Source organism: Saccopteryx bilineata, chromosome 1 (assembly GCF_036850765.1).
Source record: "Saccopteryx bilineata isolate mSacBil1 chromosome 1, mSacBil1_pri_phased_curated, whole genome shotgun sequence".
Classification (NCBI taxonomy): Eukaryota; Metazoa; Chordata; class Mammalia; order Chiroptera; family Emballonuridae; genus Saccopteryx; species Saccopteryx bilineata.
The window spans coordinates 116,611,262-116,632,955 of record NC_089490.1 but is presented as its reverse complement, the minus strand read 5'-3'; the positions used below and the strand labels follow the sequence as shown (position 1 = coordinate 116,632,955).

Below are 21,694 nucleotides of genomic sequence, written 5' to 3'. Positions count from 1 at the left end.
CGAATTTTCGCTAAGTTTGGCAGAATAAATCTTTATAAACAACTTACTATAGTTAAATCTATCTTTTTATTTATACTTTGGTTGCTCCGCTACCGCCCACCATGAAAGCTGGAACGCCCACTAGTGGGCAGTAGGGACCAGGTTGACTACCATTGATATAGATAAATAAGCAGAAATATACACACATCAATACAGATACACTTATATTCATATGTAAATATATGCATATACATTTTAAAAGTGTACTATCAGTAAATTTAAAATACTTCTGTTTACTTGTCACATTGATCCACTAATAACACCCACTAACAATACAGTGATCTCCATGCAATAATAACATTTACTGCTTTTCTACTTATAAAAGGTTACTCATTCATAGTAGAAAATTTAGAAAATACAAAGGGATAAAGAATAACAGCATCTCATACCTCACTATTCTCTCATTATTCTAAGAGAAAATACTTTGCTATTTTGTGTGTAGCCAGCTCTACACTTTTTCAGACATACATGAAAAGTGCATATATTTTACATTCTAGGCACATTTGAGCAGATTAAAAGAAAGTAACAGGAAAGAATCCTAATGTTTCATATTTGTGTTTTTCATTTTACATAGTGTATCTTTTTATCTGCCTTTAAAAATTACTTTAAAATATTTTAAGCTTTCTTATGTTCAGTTTTATGGATAGAGCTTCATATTATAAATCATCAGATGTGTCAGTTGTTTCTTCAAGTTTTTATATTACACATATTATTAACATAAAATGGACTTTATAAACAAACAAATACTAAAATCTGTGTCAGGATAAATTCACAGAGCAGATACTAATTAGGCAAAGTATACGATAGTTTAAAGGCTAATGATATACAGTATAATGCTTTTCTCCGGAAAAGTTATATTGATTATTTTTACACCAGAAATGTAAAAACTGTATTTCCACACATTCACTCTTAACATTGGGAATTATTTTAAAAGATATCCTTGTCACCTTAAGGAATGAAACATGGTATCTCATTATAATTTTTAATTAACATTCATTGGCTTAATAGTGGCCCTTTGCTATTTCTTCTTTTAGGGAACTTCCTGTTTATGCCCTTTGTCCATTTCTCTATAAGGGCAGAGTTACCTGTTTTATGCATATTCTACACAGAAAATTAAAACATCATTCAAGTGCTAAACTCAGGCTAAATTCTGTGAGGACACTGAGTAGCTGTAGGTTGTTAATGCTGTTTACAATCATATTTTGTTTTATTTCTTCGCTGAAATATTCAGTTGCCTCCCAATTAAGCCTATCTGTCCTCAGCAGAACTCAGTCTCAGTCAAGTAAGACACATACTCCTAAATTTGGACTCTATAACTGTTCACATTCTTATTGCTACAAAATACTACTCTAGAATCATTATTAAAGTACCTAATATGTTTCTGTGTTCGCTTCATTTATTGCATGCCATCATGGGACTGCATATCTTCAGTTCTGGTTATGCACAATTAGCACTTAGTTATTGTCTTGTCACTTCAGCCCCAACAAGACAAACTTCTTTAATGCGGGCACTCAGGTTATCTTCATCAGCCAAGCAAAGCAGACAAATGTTGTTACTCTCAATACAGAAGGTTTTCAATATAGGAGTCTGCTTGTACTTTGACGTTTCCTTAGGAAATCCTCTTCAATAGAGTCATATGGCACATGAGCCTATCTGTTCAGTAGCCAAATTATTGTCATAGCATTGCATCTCTTCCAATGAAATACAGAGCATGTAAAGAAATGTATAGACACCTTTCCTTAAGCAAACTTTATTGACATCTGAAATCATGGTATTATAAATGCTTATGGATTTTATTTAGCAGTCATTTCAGCTTTTAAATCAAAATATTATTAACATCATAATATTACTAAAAGTTAAAAAAATATTAGTAATAATAACCTTTCAAGATTGGTTGTCCCTTGTCCATATCATCTTGGCCCTTTTTTAGAGGGGTATGGCTAAAAAATGTCAAGCTCTGAATTGAAAATCTAAAAGCTCTTCTATTTTTAAAGGAAATCAGAGGATGGTTATTCTGGGTGTCTTGTATAATAACTTGTATCTCTTTAGAATTAGAAAATTCTGTGTAATAGTTAATTTTCTAAAGGTGAATACGCCCCTCCCCCTTAGAAAAATACTGTAAAATTAAATGATGGTTTTATAAGAAAAAGATGCACTTGTTTGTGATGGAATTGCCTCAAATATGTAGAATTGTATAATATTTCATTTCCTTTTATTAAAGAATAAAAGTATTGGGCTTGGCTCTGAAGGAACAGATGGGAGTAAAATATATTTTGTCTTTTCTATTTCTTTTAAAAAGAGGGAGGGATGTGGAAGGGGAGAGAGAAAAAGGAGAGAGAGAGGGGGGTATCAACTTTTCCCACTTATTTGTACGCCAGTTGATTGCTTCTCATTTGTGTCCTGACTGGAGATTGAACCGGCAACGTTGGGGTTGAGCTGGCACCCTCAGTATCAAACCAGCAACCTTGGCGCACTGGGACTACTCTCTATTCACTGTGCCACTAGCCAGGGCTAGTTTCTCTCTTAAAGGTACTCAGAGCTAGGGGAAAGAGGACATCAGAGACTCACAGGAGGGTGGAATTGGTGTAAACAGATCCATTTCAAGGGAAGAGAGGTCCATCCTGGAAGCCTTAGGGAAGCATCACAGACTGGTTATAAAAGAACTCCTTAAGACTTGTTGGGATATAGGAAGTGTGACTGATGGGAGTTGGGGGAGATGAAGAAGCCTGGAGCAGTGAGGAAAGGGATTCCCAGACAGATGGAGCAGCATGAAAGGCATGGGGGTATGAAAGCATCTAATATGTATAGGCAATAAAATGAAGCTCAGTGTGCTCGGAGATTAGACCCGGAGTTCGATAGGCATATGGAGGAGTGAGGAATGGAGTGAGGAGCAGGAGATGAAACTGTAAAGGTAGGAAGTCAGTGATTGAAAGTCAAAATGGAAAGGGGGAGGGGGAGGGGCACAAAGAAAACTAGATAGAAGGTGACAGAGGACAATCTGACTTTGGGTGATGGGTATGCAACATAATTGAATGACAAGATAATCTGGACTTGTTATCTTTGAATATATGTATCCTGATTTATTGATGTCGCCCCATTAAAAAAATAAAATTATTAAAAAAAAAAAAAAGAAAATCAAAATGAATACAAACTTAAATTACTTCATTTAATAATATACCTTTGTTATTTAAGGCTATTTGATTGTAGAATAAATCTATCTTAACCAATATTTATTGACCACCCACCTCAAGCGATAGTAGAATTTATGGTGGTATTTCAGAGAGTTCAAAAGAAATAAAACTCGTGGTCATTTAGCTCAGCACTACTGTCTAGATTGGGAATCCTGTTATACTCGTATGAGAAAATTTGAAATGCCAAAGTAAAGGAACGATACACTAATAAATAAGTACTTTGGGAAAGATCAGAATGAGATGATGTGATCAAGAAACACTGATGGAGGGAATGGAAACCAAAGAATTTTTAGAATATCAGTTAGATGGAAAAAAGGAAGAAATATCCCAGGCTTTGCTTAATATTTTAAGCAAAGATTAAAAGATTATCATTGGCAAATAATAATGAGAGCACTTTTTTTTTCTACTTTATAGGTATAGGAACTTATTTTCAGAGGCATTTTTAAGTAACTTACCATAAGTGTGAATGTATTCTGTATATTGGCATAGCTCAACATTAGTGCAACTAAGATTTAAATGCCCACCTATGTGATTACACAGGCTGAGCCTCATTTTTATCATTATATTGTATTATTCAGACATTTTGTTATTGACTTTGCTATTAATAATAAACAAATTTTTATGTAGGACCAAGTCAATGTATCAAGCATTATACTAGACACTTTATTATATCTTCTTTTTTTTTTTAACGAATGTATTGAGGTGACACTGGTTAACAAACTTACACAGATCTCAGGTGCACAATTCTACAACACATCATCTGTACACTGTATTGTTTGTTCACCACCCCAAGTCAAGTCTCTTTCCATCACCATTTATCCCCCATATACCCACAATTCCCCTTCCCTCCACTGCACTGTTGTCCGTGTACATGAGGTTTTTTTTTATTTGTTGCTCAATAACTCTACCCCCAACACAGCCCCACTATACCCCTCCAACATCTGTCAGCCTGCTCTCTATCTATAAGTCTGTTTTACATGTACTGACTCATTTAATACTCAAAATAACCCATAATTAGGTGCTTATATTGGTCTCATTTTACAGACGAGGAAACTGAAGTACAAAAAAATTAAGTAATTAATCCATATTACACAGTTAGAAAGTGATAGACTCAAGATTTGAACCCTGGAAATCTAGTTTTAGTCTAGACTCAGAGCCAACATGAGGGTTGTTGCAAGAGGGGTATTTTACTTTCTGGCTAAGTGGACATACATGTGATTAGATACAGTGGTGTTACAGTAAGGTAGCCTTTGAATTATTTCTAACAGGATTAGGAGTGTGTGTAGTCTAACTTGGTGCAGAAAAGATAGTTACGAATGAAGTATGTAATGACAACTGGGCTGTCATTGGGAAAGACAATAAATTTGTGCATAGTTCTGTAGTGATGGGACAATGAGTATAAAACCTGCACCTCTTACTGGAAACAAAGTATAGTATCAAAATCTCCATCATTCAGTAACTGAGGATGCTAAATAGGAAAGTAGAGATATTGGATATATGGATTGGATCTTTTTAAAGCTTTGTGGAAATGGAAATTAATTGTAATTAACAGTCACTAACCTCAGGGAAACAAGATGACTAAGCTAACATTTTCATTTCTTAGAAAGGATGTTATATATGGAAACTTCTTAGCGGAGGATTTTGATGACCTGCTCAAAACTACTCTAAGCCCCATATATTATAGGGATGATTTCTTAATTATACTGATTTTTTGTACTTTTCAACTGTCTAAGACCACATGAATTCAACTATAATCACTCTAAAATATCTGGAAATTAAGTCTGTTATTAATTCTAAAACATCATAATTAACAGAGTTTAGAAATCTGATTAGCCATCTTTTTATTTCTTAACATTGTTTTTAAGTGACAGAAAAATAAATTGAACTGTCTATATCAGCAGTAGTGAGAATTAGATTACAAGAAAATTTATCAGTTTATTTTTAAGAATTTTAGCCCTACCTATTAATATACTAACAGTATCCTCTGGCCATCACTGCTTTTAAAATACTTTTTCTTCTAGTGATAAATCTTACAAGGAGCTGGTTATATAGCATTAGAATTAGTGTGCCTTAAAAAATCACAGTAGTTCTATATTATTTTTTAAATGTCTAATATCTGCATCTCTTTTTCTTTATGTTTATATGTGAAGCATTTTAAAGGAGGTATCTTCCAATTCTAATTGAGCTTTCAAGGTTGTTTTATTTAACTTGTATGTGTAATTGTGACATTCCTCACCCATGCTCTGTTTCATCTTGACCTTTAAATATAAATTGAAATGCATGTCAAATGTACTTTATCCAGCTGACAATATATTAGGAACAAAATTTTCAGGTATGATTATTTCAGATGAATTCCATTTATATTACCAACATCTCATTGAATGGTAAGCAGACTTCTTTAAAGTTATGAAAAGAAAAAATTATAACCAAAAAAAGTCTGTATAACTTTATAACTGTATAACCCACAAAATCTGTAGCCTCATGTTTTTCTGGGTCTTGAATCCAAATAAATCAGGATTGTTTCCTTCCTCTACCACATACATCCTAGCTATGAAACCGAGGGCAGTTTTTTTAAATTCTGGGAGGAAGCCTCAGGTCATTCATTTGAAAAAGGCAGGGATGAAAGTAATAATGTGATCACTTATATATTATACATGCTTAGCATTAGCACATGGTAAGTACTTTATAAAAGGTGGCTACTTAAATTACCAACATTACAGACCCTGAGGTAAGGCTGTATATACTTCATTTCTGCTCTTGACCACAAACTTACAAAAGTGACTGATGTCACAGATAAAGAACTGAAGTGTCATCTTAATACCATAAATGGAAAGTTGACATTTGAACTTTATTCATTGCACTGTGCCTTTCTATCTGTCAAATATTGCTTATTATAATATCCCTATGATCCAGTGGTATAGTCAATTTATTTTAACTACAGAGAACTAACTCAGAAAAAATATGAAATTTACTTTTTATCTTGGATTGGGGTAGATGATAGCAGCAGAACGAGACCCCAGGCTCTTGGTTCTTGCTTTTTCTCACTGTAGTTACCCTGAGTTTATGAATCTACATATAGAAATTATCTAAATTTTAAGGCATCTGAAGGTAAGAACGTGTGACATGACATGACAATAACCCATGTTTTTATTTGATAGTGAATAAAATTTGGGGGATTTTTAAAAATTATGTTGAAATACTAAAGCAAAATCTTAGACCATATGGAGTTGAAAGAGCATTTCTAATTTAGTTTTTAGAAAAAAACTGATTCTATAATATTAGCTAGAGCACAAGAGTGTTTTATTGAATTTATTTTTGATGTGATATTTTATTATTAGCTTCTTAGTTCAAATTAATTTCAAGTAATATAAATTAGAAATTTTGAGCTATAATCACATATAGTCTACATGCTATTTTATATAATCTCATAAAGTTAAGTATATATCTAAATGAGCTGTCAGGCCTGTTCTTTTCTTCAACATGTTTCAGTAATCAGGATATTCTGCAAAAACTGCTTCATTTCAACACCACTTGTTAAGCCCAGTATTTAAAGTTCACAATCAATGAAAAGGTGTACTGAAAGTCCAAACTTGAATACTCATTGTATCCAATAGCCTTGACCCAGACAACTCCAGGATTTCAAGATCACCACATACTCTGTACTTTCAATCAACATCATCAGCAGGCAGTAATCCTGAGGTAAAAAAGTAAATTCCAGAAATAAACACACCAATCTTCTTTAAGAGGAAAGCTAATTCTTTCAATTTACTTTTTTTATTACATCATTTTCCCCTCTCTCTACTTAAACTAGAATAAGGATAAATTTCCAAAGCTACCCAGTTGGAAAATAAATAGGTTCACTGTTTGTCTAGCATTCCAATCTTTGCAAATGTAAATCGGTCCAACTGCTCCTCATTTAAACTTTCAACTTCACAAAACATTAAGGGTGGCTTTCACTACACAATTTAATCTATCCACTAAGATTTCTGCTTGAACATCATTTGAAATTAACTATCTGATAAAGAGAGACCACTATCAAATGTCGGGGAGGTCAACTTGTATAATTACAAGTAGTTTTACTGGGTCAACTCTACCAGACACTGTTGTTTGAAGGTTAAATTGTTACAATTAAAAATATAGAGAGATCTCCCCAGTGTTACTTTATTGTTAAATGTACTGGAAACAGCACAGCATTTAATTCTGACCTTAATTGTGTCCAAACTGTCACCATTGGGAAATTATACAAAAATTGCACTTACTAAAAACATTACACTCCTATACATTAAATAATGTGGGGGTTTTTTAAATGAAGAGATTAAGCTAAGAAAAAATATTCATAGACACATACAACAGCATGGGTATTATAAGAGGGAAAAAGGGAGTGGGGGGAGATAAAAGAGAGTAAAGGGGAAATAAATGGTGATGGAAGGAGACTTGACTTGGGGTGGTGAACACACCATACACTATACAGATAATGTATTATAGAACTGTACACCTGAAACCTATTTAATTTTATTAACCAATGTGACCCCAATAAATTCAATTTAAAAATACATTGAACAATGTTTTATCAAATAAAATAATTAGCTACAGTGCACTAGTTTATTTATTGCATCAATATTAAGAAGCTTGTTCAGGTTATGTTATGCCTTTAAGTTCAATTGGAAGTGCTTGAAGAAATGACATTTACTATTTTATAGTTGAATAACTGACACAAGTAAAGGAATGTGGTCCAGGGCTATAAGAACTTTAACTTCAGAATGATCACTTCCAAATCACTAGAATTTAACCATATTTTAGTAACAGAGAGTAAAAGGAGGCATTAAATTAAATCTTTAAAATTGGGCTATTTTCTAATTTATTCATATTAATGCTGTTTGGTTTTTTAAATTTTTTTATAAGTGCATAAATTGCCTATCATAAAGTCTTCTATAATTGCTGCAGTAAAATATTATCATTTGTTCTTTTTTTTTTTTTTTTGTATTTTTCTGAAGCTGGAAACAGGGAGAAACAGTCAGACAGACTCCCGCATGCGCCCGACCGGGATCCACCCGGCACGCCCACCAGGGGCGGACGCTCTGCCCACCAGAGGGCGATGCTCTGCCCCTCCGGGGCGTCACTCTGTTGCGACCAGAGCCACTCTAGCGCCTGGGGCAGAGGCCAAGGAGCCATCCCCAGCGCCCGGGCCATCTTTGCTCCAATGGAGCCTCGGCTGCAGGAGGGGAAGAAAGAGACAGAGAGGAAGGAGGGGTGGGGGTGGAGAAGCAGATGGGCGCCTCTCCTGTGTGCCCTGGCCGGGAATCAAACCGGGACTTCTGCACGTCAGGCAGACGCTCTACCACTGAGCCAACCGGCCAGGGCCTCATTTGTTCTTATTTTAATGGATGCATATACAGTGTGTCTGTAAAGTCATGGTGCACTTTTGACCGGTCACAGGAAAGCAACAAAAGATGATAGAAATGTGAAATCTGCACCAAATAAAAGGAAAACCCTCCCAGTTTCTGTAGGATGGTGTGGCAGCATGTGCGCATGCGCAGATGATGACGTAACTCCATGTATACAGCGGAGCAGCCCATGGCCATGGCAGTTGAGATGTGGATGGTACAGAGGAAAGTTCAGTGTATTCTGTGGCTCGCTAAATTCAAATCCATGACCAAAGTGCAATGTGAATATCGGTGCAGTTATAGCGAGGCACCACCACATAGGAATAACATTACTCGGTGGGATAAGCAGTTGAAGGAAACCGGCAGTTTAGTGGAGAAACCCCTTTCTGGTAGGCCATTAGTCAGTGACGAGTCTGTAGAGGCTATACGGGATAGCTACCTAAGGAGCCCTAAAAAATCTGTGTGTGGGCCCACATCGAACGGCACTGAATAGGTATGAAACTGGGAGAGTTTTCCTTTTATTTGGTGTAGATTTCATGTTTCTATTGTCTTTTGTTGCTTTCCTGTGACCGGTCAAAAGTGCACCATGACTTTATGGACATACTGTATATATCATTTCTTTTTTCTCTCCAAAGTGGTAAAAAATAAATAAAAAATTACCATTGCTGCCCTATGTGTTTTTGTTGGTGTTCTTATGATTTTTATGTATAAAGGTAGGATTTCAGATTCTGTGTGCAGTGTTTTAGTGTTGACAATAAAGGCAACTTTCTAAGCCAAAATCAGGGAATTGCCATGTGAAATTATTACTAGAAAAATAAATCTATAATCAAGTGATCTGAGTGAAATGGTCTTAACACATTTTTTTTTTAATATTTTCAGATTTTGTGTCGGAGACAAATTTTTCCTAAAGAATAACATGATCCTTTGCCAGACTGACTACGAGGAAGGTTTAATGAAAGAAGGTTATGCACCCCAGGTTCGCTGATCTATCAACATTACCCCATTAAGAATACAAAGCACTACATTCTTTTATCTTTTTTGCTCCACATGTATATAAGAATTGACACAGGAACCTACTGAATAGCGTAGATACAGAAAAGCGGGATGGATATATGAAATAAAAGGCGGACTGCATCTGTATGTAGTGAAATTGCCCCAGTTCAGAGTTGAATGTTTATTATTAAAGAAAAAAAGTAATGTACATATTGCTGGATTTTTGCTTGCTATTTGTTTTTGGTGTCACTTGGCATGAGATGTTTATTTTGAACTATTGTATATAAGGTATTGTAATAATTGAAGCACAAATGTAATACAGTTTTATTGTGTTACCATTTGTGTTCTGTTTGCTTCTTTGTATTGTTGCATTTAGTACAATCAGTGTTTAAACTTACTGTGTATTTATGCTTTCTGTATCTATCAGCTATTTTAAATGAGCTGTAACTTTCTAGTAAAAATTGAAGAGTGAATCTCACTAATGATACACATATAGATAAAGCAAATCTATCAACACTAAAAAGACAAAATAAAGACACACAAAGCATTTTAGCAACATCCATATTATTGTCACTATGATCTAGAGTCTATCAGTGCTCTCATTATAACCCCCTATTTTCAGGGGTTAAGACCAGCTTTAAAAAATGAATAAAAATTTCATCATAAAGCACTTTTATTTTATACCAGCGTGAAAAGTGCCACTTTTAGAATAACTTTAAAATGTAACAGTTATTCTCTTAATATCCTTTGTGTGTGTGTGTATGTGTGTCTGTGCTCTTTACCTATATTATGGTTTTGTTGTCTGTTTTTCAGCCATTCCCCCCTTATGTGAACTAGTGCCTTTGGGTATCATGTAAATTTTTTCCAAAGGGTTACTTTAAAAAAATGTTACCACAATTATAAGATAATGTAAAAATGATAAATTAAATTTCTTGTACAAATTTTGCCCCGATCTCTCCATAAGAGCTAAGTGCTTAATAACTTTATGGCTTGATAAATTTCTGGCACTCAAAGGATTTGAGTGTGAATCTACTGAGATCGTGATAGTGCACATTGAAGCTACAGATATGTGAGTAGTGAGGTTACTTTAGATTGAGCAACGTAGTGCTCATAGAATCTTCTAGAAGAAGAGAAACAAAGGGAGTGATAAAAAGCTGAGAACTGGTGATTTTATATTTTTCTGTATTTACCTGCCACTTATTTTAATGTTTAAAAGTGAATACTTTAAAGTTTGATGATGTGTCTTACTCTTGCTTTAAGTAATGACCCATTCAGTGTACATCACACTTAAGGTGAAATATTATTCCCTTACATACATGATAGCTGATAAAAAAAGAAAACTTTCTAGAAACATAAATTATGGAGACTAATTATTTAAATTACAACTTAAGAAATAAAAATGAGTCTATACTCCCCTCCTCTAGGTTGCCCAAACTTGGGTTCTTTGCTTCTGTCCCACAGAGGCGCAATGCAGCATATTTTTACTAGAGCAAATTTAGTGTTGTGGTTTTTCTTTTTACTTTATTATTTTCTTGATCATTTGTATAGAAAACAATATTTCCCAGTCTTATTTGCATACACTATTTTGTCCCACCAATGTATGTGTTGCAGATGGAAATTATGTGTGATACCTGAATTCTTTGGTTGGGGCTAAAATATTAAGCAGCAAATAATGCTGGTGTGGAGTTGCGTTGTTTATAAAAACAAAGCTTTATTATGGACATGCATGTGAATCTAGATATTGCCTCTCATTTTTGAGAAAATGATTCTGTGAAAAGTGAATGATATGTATTTTTACAAATGCTTCATGGTTAAGAGTGTTCAAGTCATGTGACTCCCAAATTAGAGACACATCGAAAAAAAGGATTTCAGAAACAGTTATTTGGGGCCCATAATATATTATTTTAGCCTTAGAGCCTTACATTTTTTTTCATAAAAAGATTTGCATAGCCAAAACCAAAAACAGCAAAACAAAACAGAACAGAACAAATTGATGCCGGGGAGACAGAAGTGGTTTTCATATTGCTCAGCCCAGCAAGCCCCCATTAACAGTTGCTTGACATTTGTGTGGGTATACAATTTTAATTGTCGGTATGTTTTTCCCAATGATCTTTTAAACATTTAAATGGTTTTGCTTATGTGAAGGTCAATATGTCAAAATCCCTGTACACCGGGAACAAACTGTTCGGCTATCCTTGGCTCCCAAAGACCAAACAATGTTTTATTACTGCCTTTTTTATTTTGCATAATCCTTTGGGAATTAATTCTCATGCTTTTCCTGCAGACAAAATTATTCACCTAGATTAAAGATTAAGGCCTTAATCTCCATAGATTATCTTTAATATCTATGAACTTGTGAAACAAGACAGAAATAGGCCATTTCACAGCTAACAGCCCATAAATAGTAGCGTTTTTGACCTGAAGTACTAAGCTAATTGTCTTCACGATTCTAAGTTCCTCAATTGGTGTCAACTTTCCTCTTTGTGTTGTGTAGCCCTGATGTCACTTAGCTTGTTATCGGATGCCTCCAGTCGGACCCCTCCAATGGAGCTTTGATTTCTCAAGCAGGGAAAGCTCCCTTCCTAACATGCCTCACACATAGGTGGGCTCTGATGAAGGACCAGGCACTTCCCGTCCACCAGAATGCTGACTGAGTTTAAAAGCTGACCTGTGTTTGTAATTTCACTTTCATCTTGCTTAATAAATATCTGCTAGATTCTTTCACTTGTTTTTTTTTAATATTTGGATTTATGTAATAAAAGGGGTATTACACTATTTGATTACTCTTAATTGGCACAATCTAGATGATATCTACAGAGTATACATTAAGCATATGAAAAAGGAACAAAAGGTGTCTAAGGACATTTACTTTTAAAAGGTAAATCATAAGCCTAGACAAAGTAGCTCAAATGCTTTCTCCAAATATTATATTTAAGATCTCTGAGCTAGGTAGTTTACTGCTATTTACTTTTGTGGGGAAAATAGAGCTGTCAAAAATGAAGGTAGCAATTGCTGGGTATAATTTTGCACATATATACAAATTTTAAGTGATCTTTCTGAAAGCAACTGTGTTGTCAAATTAAATTTTAAATTTTCTCTTTCCTGTATAATGAATTAAAGCAAAAAAACCTCAACTAAATCCTACATTTTCCAGGAAGATATGGTGTGCCTTACTTGAAATAGGGTGCTAAAAATTATATCTGTAGTAAAACATAACATATACAAGTCATTTCTTTTTACCTATCACTTTAGGCAAACCACCCGCTAAATAGTCACTTAATTTCATAGATATGATATGGTCCAAACATTCTTAGTGTTCATTTCAGTAAGTTGCAAAAACAGTCTGCATGTTTACTGTAATAGGCCATTAGCACAGAATACAGAAAAGCCTTTTGATTATTATTCTTAATTACACCATTACAGATATTTCTGAATGTGATTTTAATGCAATTGAAGGTCTTGGAAAGCCAAGCTTTAAAATAGCCATGATTTCAGTGGGCATGTATTGAGAACCTACTATGTGACTTGCCTTGCCCTGAACACTCAGCCTCCTGGGGGGCAGACTTAAGGTACTTTAGACATCAGGTAACTTTAAGATGTTTTTGCACTGGTTTGCACTCATCTCAAACCTCCTAATAACGAACACACAAAAGCGAGTATGATCTAACTATTCAGCTTGTCATTGCTATGAAAGGCCCGGAAAATATCTCAAGTAATCAATGTGTTCAGAGAATTATCTCACACAAGTTACTCATTAACTCAATAACACATAATAAAAAAGAACATAATTAATTAATGAGTCACCCTCAGATCACTATGATTACAATAGAACTCTGTTGAAACGGGTTATAAATGGAGCTGCCTCTTTATTCATTGTTCGCAATCGGCCCATTATTTGGCTGAAACCAGTGTCATATTTAACACATGCCTGTAGGTAATTGTGTGATTAGTATCATAAATGAAGAATTCAGAAAGTTGACTGCTTATAGGACCTTAGAAATGGTCAGAAAAATAAAACATTTATGATAGCTTCATTTGAAGCCAAGCTATTTAAAACGGTATTATCTAAATGGAATACTTCTATTTTTATAATCAAGATGTAAGACTTCCATGTTGAACATTGTTAAGTATTAGGTGCAAAACACTTAAAAGTAGATTTTACAATGCTTCAGAATACACATAATTTAATTTTAGTCAATGACTAAAATAGGCATGACCAGTTTTGTAAACATTTTGGTACACCAGCAGGATACTTTTGCTTTTAGTGGGCTTGGTTGGGGAGGGTGTCTGGAGTTGATAGCAATAGGGGAAGAGATTAATAGAAGTGGCAAATGTTGCATACAAAGTTAGCAGTTAGTTTCCCAAATATCTTGGTAAATGCCATTCCAATAAGCTTATAGAATAATTATAACAGTTCCCTTAGGTAAGTCAGAAACATCTGCTGGCGACACATAGCAGGTGTTAAAAATTACACATACTGAAATTTTAAAAGTTTTTAATTAAAAGAATTTTTGTCTTCTGAAAAGGAAAATATATTAAATTCAAAGATACTCCTGGTTTGAGTGTGCAGATCACGTAATACACAAAATTGTAAAGCCCAAATCATCTTGAATCAACTAGGTTTCGTGTTAGGTTCAGATCATTGCAAAGAATGAATTAGAATTCATTGCACTTTTTACACAATTTGTATTTTGAGCTGAGAAGCTGAAAACTTACCAAATTGGGATAGAGAAGCTGATTACAGAATATTTTGGCTTTATTAGCAAGGTGGTTGCCGTTAACTAGACCAAATTTAATGGACACAGTACAAAGAAAAATGGGAGCAAGTGACAACATTCAGATAATAGAAGATCCAAATCTTTCTTAACCCTTCAGAAGACTTTTAAATTACCTAAAATAAAACAGTCCATTTATAACATGTAACATTATCATATGACCCATCTTCAATAGCTTTTAATAATGGCTAACATTTGCTGAACACTTACCATATATCAGACAGTTTTCATGCCCCTGTAATTTCCACAACACCCTTGTAATACAAGTATTATTACCCTCTTTTATAGATTTTAAATAAAAGCACAGAGAGATTCTTTAACTTGCCTACAGTCATACAGCTAGTAAATATTGGACCTGAGATATAGATTTTCTAGGTGTGACCACTGTTGGAAGATTGTCATTATTATTATTTATTATTATTATTATTTTATCATGATTCTTATTTTCTAGCCAAGAACTAGAAGTTACCTGTGCTTGAGCAAAAAATCCTAATATTTTAGAATTAATTCATCTTTTTTTTTTTAAAGTAATTTATTTTCAACAGTTGTTTGGTTAGGTCTTATCTCCACAGCATTTTTTAAAATTTTTTAATTCATTTTAGAGAGGCAGGGAAGAGAGGATGAGAAAGAGAGAGAGAGAGAGAAGGGGGAGAGCAGGAAGCATCAACTCCCATATGTGCCTTGACCAGGCAAGCCCAGGGTTTCGAATCAGTGACTTCAGCATTCCAGGTCAATGCTTTATCCACTGAGCCACCACAGATCAGGCCTTAATTCATCTTTAAAGATAAAAATTGGGAATAAGAGTGATCATAATTTCCTAGACACAATCCAATCAGTACTGTTTTTTTTTTTCACTCACACCATGATAGAATTTACCTGACCCTGCAAAGCCAGGATACCAAGAATAGGGGATCCGAAGTCTGAAGAGTAGTCTCTGGTAGTTAGCATAGGTGAGAGTCACTCATAGTAGAAAGCTGCAATTTTCTGTGTCAGTAAGAACATGCTGTTGTAAAGTAAGGCTAGACTAGTCTCAGAAATCAAGACAAAAAATTTAGTATGTTACTTGTCTTTGATATTTTACTTCCATTAGATCAGGGGTCCCCAAACTTTTTACACAGGGGGCCAGTTCACTGTCCCTCAGACCGTTGGAGGGCCGGACTATAAAAAAAACTATGAACAAATTCCTATGCACACTGCACATATCTTATTTTAAAGTAAAAAAACAAAACGGGAACAAATACAATATTTAAAATAAAGAACAAGTAAATTTAAATCAACAAACTGACCAATATTTCAATGGGAACTATGCTCCTCTCACTGACCACCAATGAAAGAGGTACCCCTTCCAGAAGTGCAGCGGGGGCCGGATAAATGGCCTAAAGGGGCCGCATGTGGCCCGCGGGCCGTAGTTTGGGGACCCCTGCATTAGGTGATATGCGTTAAACTTTGTGTTCATTGGTCTAAATACATGAGCTACATAAGAGGCTGGGTCCAGGTCAGCTGCCAAATAGTTAAGGAACCCTTTAGTCTCAGAATTATCAGGATAAGCCAGGTTAAAGCAATAGTGGGCAAAGCAGTTATCCTTAACATAGACCGGAGCAAAATTTGATCCATTATATGCTTGGATTACCACAGAAAAATATCCAAGACATTCTTCCTTCCTCTGCTTCGACTGCTTGCTGCCATCACCACAGCCACTTTCATACATATTTTGAGGCCTTTTAGGCCTAAGTCATTCCGAATAAAGTGGGAATGGAAACTTCCACCACACCAGAGTCCCCTGGGAAACTGAGTTTAGAGCTGTGATGATCTCTGAAGAACATGGTCAAGTTGAGTTATGCAACAGTGTGCTGCTCCCCAACCGGAAAGGCACAATGCAAGCCCCTCTCCCCAAATTTTAGTCAATAGCTTAGGTTAATTACAGCAAGACTTGCTAAAATATCTCTAACAATGTCCACTTTTCCATAGTGTGAATTTGGTTGAGCTGCTAGGTTATTTGAAGTTAACTTGGACCTATAATCCCTGTACTCTTCTTAGAGTACCTTCAATTTCTGTAGTAACAAGCACTAGCAGAAGACACAGAAACAATATCTGAAACAGTTATTGGTACATTAGAAAAATATGGGAGAAAAATAAAATATGGGAGAAAATATTGAATAAAAAGTTACCTGGAAGGAACCAGATAACTTTATGGAAAAATGTCACTGAGCAACTTCCATGTGTGCAGCACAATACTAATCATTTATATATATACTAGACATATATGTATTTGCCTGAGAGACTTTGGTTACTGAAAGAAAATGTTCGCTGCTCTTTATTCTTTGTTTAATGCCCAATTTATTAAATATACAACTCTAACAAATAAAGTCTTTTTAAACATTTGTACACCATTTAAACAGCTAATAAGCCAAAACTTGTAAATTTAATATATCGGATCCAACCATTTAAACATTGATTAGAATCTTAGTCAAATTTTTCTAAACATTTTAATAAAATCCCATCTAATATGCTTCCAATACTTTAAAACCTGAAATTTTCACAATGTCTACATTTATTTAGGAAGAGAATCTGTAATAAAAATTATTAATTTAAATTAATATTTTATATTTTACTTCATATTTTTAAAGTCTATGTTAATAGCAATTAATTCCTTTTTATATATAGAAAATATTGTCTCAACTAGCTGAGGTTGTAGGATCTGTATTGTTGATTATGTGAATCTCAGTTGGGGCATGAAAATAAGCTACTCTCTCCAAAATGATTCAAGCTTGAGTAAACACACACGAATTTGGTGAATAATTTAATAACCATGCTTGCCTTGTTACATCAATAAAACTTTTTTAAGTACAAGTTTTTCACATAGGTTATAATTTCCCATAACTCAAAGCTTTTTTCCAAATTGAAGTGTTAGCATTATTGTAAGCTTATGTATGCCATTTAAATATTTCATTATAAGCTATAGAATCATTTAGAGATTTTTATCTTCCAAGAAAAAAATTTAATTGAATCTGTAGTTAAATTTCCTATTAGGACATTCAACTCATCTTCTTTCTTGCACAAATTATTGGACTCTCTTTTGAACTGATTATAATGCATTACCACCTGTGTTGATTAGTACCTTATGTTCTTGTTGTAATTTGACTTACAACTATCCACATTTAATTTTCTCTTAGAAAATAGAGACAAATACAAATTGACACTGTATGAATAAGTATACTTTCAGTATAAGAAATAGAGTACAAATACCATTATATTTATTTATGTTGATTTGTTTGTTTTCGTTTTACCTTTTAACCCCCTTTATTCATTTCTCCCACCCACTGCCTCTGGCAACCACCAGTCTGTATCTATGAGCTATTTGTTTGTTTGTTTTTTAATTCCACATATAAGACAGATCATATGATATTCACCTCTCTCTCTCTCTCTCTGAATTGTTTCACTTAGCATTATACCCTAAGGTCTGTCCAAGTTGTTGCAAATGGCAAGATTTTATTCTATTTTATGGCAAGATAATATTCTACTATTCTTTATCCATTCATCCATCAGTGGGTACTAAGGTTGTTTTAATAACTTGGCTATTACAAATAATGCTGCAATGAACATGGGTTAAAGAGTCTGGTGCATGGTGGCGCAGTGGATAAAGCATTGACCTGGAATGCTGAGGTCATCGGTTCAAAACCCAGGACTTACCCAGTCAAGGCACATATGTGAGTTGATGCTTCCTGCTTCTCCTTTCCTTCTCTCTCCCTTCTTTCTCTCTCTTTCTCTGTCTCTCTCTCCTCTTTAAAATAAATAAATTTTTAAAAAGATTAAAAAAAAGAGTGTGAGATGCATATCTCTTTTCAAGTTATTGTTTTCATTTTCTTCAGATGTATACTCAGAAGTAGGATCGCTAGATCATATGATAGTTTAATTTTAAGGGTTTTTTTGAGGAAATTCAATGCTGCTTTCCATAGTGGCTACACCAATTTTCATTCCCACCAACGTTGCACAAGGGTTTCCTTTTCTCCACCACTTTGCCAACATGTAGTATTTATTGTCTTCTTGATAATAGCCATTCTAACAGGTGTGAGATGACATCTCAATGCGGTTTTGATTTGCAAAATCTATGATTATGAATGATATTGAGCATCTTTTCATGTACTTGTGCATACAACATCTGTGCATCTTCTGTGGAAAAGGTGTCTATTTAGATCTTCTATTTTAAAAATCAGATTGTTCATTATTGAGTAGTATTGGTTTTTTATATGTTTTGAATATTTGCACCTTATTTAGTTTTTATGTAGTATAACTTTTGTATACTTTAAGTTTTTTTATTTTAAGTACAATCATAGACCCATGGGTTTTGTAAATGCAAATGCATTGCAGGTGGATTAATAGTAGGTTATGTTTCAAGTATTGTGTGCGTGTAATTCTTACTGTGTCAATGAAAAAGTGTGTTTTGTAAGACACCATTCACTACCTTAGAATCCCAGAAAGCCAAAACTAATGAGCGTGAGAAAAAATGCAGGGTACAGCACAGTAAGGTGAGCAAAAAGCAAATTTTTCCAGGCCTTGGCTGGTTGGTTCAGTGGTAGAGTGTCAGCCCAGAGTGTGGAAGTTTTGGGTTCGATTCCTGGCCAGGGCACACAGGAGAAGCACCCATCTGCTTCTCCACCCTTCCTCCTCTCCTTTCTTTCTACCTCTCTCTTCCTCTCCCACAGGCAAGGCTCCATTGGAGCAAAGTTGGTCCAGGTACTGAGAACGGCTCCATGGCCTCAGCCTCAGGTGCTAGAATGGCTCTGGCAGAAATGGAGCAATGCCCCAGATGTGCAGAGCATCACCCCCTGGTGGGCATGCTGGGTGGATCACGGTCGGGCGCATGTGGAAGTCTGCCTGCCTCCCTGCTTCTCACTTCAGAAAAAGAAAAAAGAAAAAAAAAGCAAACTGTTCCAGAAAAGGTGGACTCAGTCTGACAACTGCAGAACCGGGACAACGCAATGTGAAACCAACAGTAACAGAAACCATTTAGAAAGAGAATGTCGGTACTGTACAACATAAGTTGGACAGTAAAAAGTAGAGAATAAAGAAACTAAAAATGACTGAAGAACTGAGACCGTGACCTAAACACCCATAATTGCAAGAGTATACCTCATTCTTCACTAAACATATTTGGCAAGGGCATATTTCTGCTACACTGTTATTATCAGGTTTATGCTGACCTTAATTTCTTTTTAAGTAAACATGGTTATTATTTATTTCAAAACACAATTTTTTAAATCCCAGTTAACCCTTTGATTTCCCCACTGAAACCATTTGAGACCAAAAATGGAGTGGTCTCCAATATATAGCATAAAAATGACCAAGTTCTAGAAGAATGACTGAAAATGAAATGTATGGGGTGAACTAAGGAGGGTTGAAACCAGGAATGTTGAGAGATTAGTCAAGAGGTCTTCATAAAAACTGAGGACAGAGATGAGCACCTACCCAGCACTAGGGAATCAAAACTGGGGAGCAATGCAAAGAGGTGATTTTTACCAAATATAACAGTTGACTTACTGTGAAGGGAGTAATGGAGAAGGATCAAATCTGACTCTGAAAGTTGTGGATATATACTATAAATTATTATAGTATGTTATAGTGAATGTAGCAAACATACCTAGAAAAAGAGGGAAGAAGAAATGAATTTTCCCTGTTGACTCTCTGGGTGTAAAAACCACTATATTTTACACAAGAGTACAGAAGTATATTTCTGCTTCAGAAATTCTTTGGATTTTTAAAGAAAAATGAAACAATACAATTGGTTGGTGTGGCAGACCTTGCTGTTTTCATCTCAATCGCCCCTTTCTCTTCATTCTCACTAACAGTATATGGGGCAGGAATGTGCCAATGCAAAATTTTTTATTTCACAGTTTCTTTTGCATACAGGGGTGGCCATTTGACACAATTCTGAATGATGGGATGTAAAAAATGAATCAGTGAGAGATTTCTAGGCAACTTTTGGTTTTCCTAATATAGGAATATAGGCACCACCCCTTCGTCCTTACTGTTTCCTTCTTCCCACCTGGAATACAGTTGGGAGCTTCTGCTAAACCATCGAAAGATGTTCAAGAGGATAAAAAGGTAAACCTAAAAAGCCTGGGCACTGATGAACCCGGAGCCGTTCTATCAGAGCAGATTTGAACAGATTTGAACTGTGCAGCTTACCTCTGGACATCCTGTCACAGTGGTTAGGTTTTGTCACACACAGTCTCTAAAGCATCCCTTTACTGGTATACTTGTTTGCATGAACCTTAAGAAATTTTATTGGTACATCATAAAATTTTAGCCTTAGCCTGATTTAGAAATGTTTCATTTTGCATTGAGTTTATGATAGCAAACATTACAGTTTCATCTCTCGTCCTCCCAATTCAGCTCCTTCTCATCACGTGAGATTCCATAATTTTCTAACAAGAGAAGCAAGAAGGTGAAGTTCCTAATGTCTGTGCCTTATTTTCTCTCTGATCTTACAGAGCCCCAAAACTCGACCCTGAATTTTCAACATGAATTTAGAATTTTCATTAGAATATTAAAATGTATCTAATCCTACCTATGGTCAGTGGGGAAGGCTGAGTTCTTTTTAGACTGTCATAAAATAACATGGGCAGAAAGATGCAGGGAAATAGCAAAGGTGTTTTCAAGTAATTAGAATTACACACAAATCCAAAAAAAAGTCATTGTGCAAATGTCAGTCCATTCAAGGTTATTTCACTTAGAGGATATAATGTTGGATCCCTGCTTTGAATGTGAAGGAAGTTTTGAGTTTTTCTACCTATCCCAAAATCCTGTTTGTAGATCATTTCTGACCTATAAGCTATTCCTCTTGTCTGGAGATAAAAAGAAAAAAGAAAACCAATATTATATTATATATAACTATATTTACTCAAAATACTTCTTTCGTCTGATATTTACCTTTCCTACTTTTTAGGGATATATAAGTAGCCTTTCCTTTATGAAAATATGGTGAAAGTACATAAAAGATTTTTTTTTATTATCTTAATTAGAGAAATATACAGTCACCCAATTAATTTTATTTTCTCTATAAAAATACATGAATGTATATTTAAATATGTACACACAAATTTGTGAGATTCCTTAATTTTGTTTTATTTAGTTATGGATTTAAATCTGGCTCAACCCTGTAACCTTCAAATAAAACATTTGCATCTCATAGATACTTTCAAATTTAATCTTACGCATCACTGTCTAAAACCCAAGTGCTATAGATTTCTCTGTCTGTAGAAGAGTTAACTTAATAGGTCAGTATCTTCCAAGGCATCATCTCAAAAGTATT

General features: G+C 34.8%; 1 protein-coding gene across 5 annotated transcripts in view; it reads left to right on the top strand.

The window, feature by feature from the left end:
• LMO3 (LIM domain only 3) overlaps positions 1–12,328 on the top strand; it is a 59,125-nt gene extending 46,797 nt beyond the window's left edge. For all 5 annotated transcript variants that reach the window (XM_066264556.1, XM_066264555.1, XM_066264557.1 and 2 more), the window contains one exon: positions 9,494–12,328. In XM_066264556.1, the coding sequence (XP_066120653.1) occupies positions 9,494–9,599 (106 nt within the window). In that variant the 3' untranslated portion in view covers positions 9,600–12,328. The remainder of the gene's footprint in view (positions 1–9,493) is intronic.
• The last annotated feature ends 9,366 nt before the right edge of the window (positions 12,329–21,694 follow it).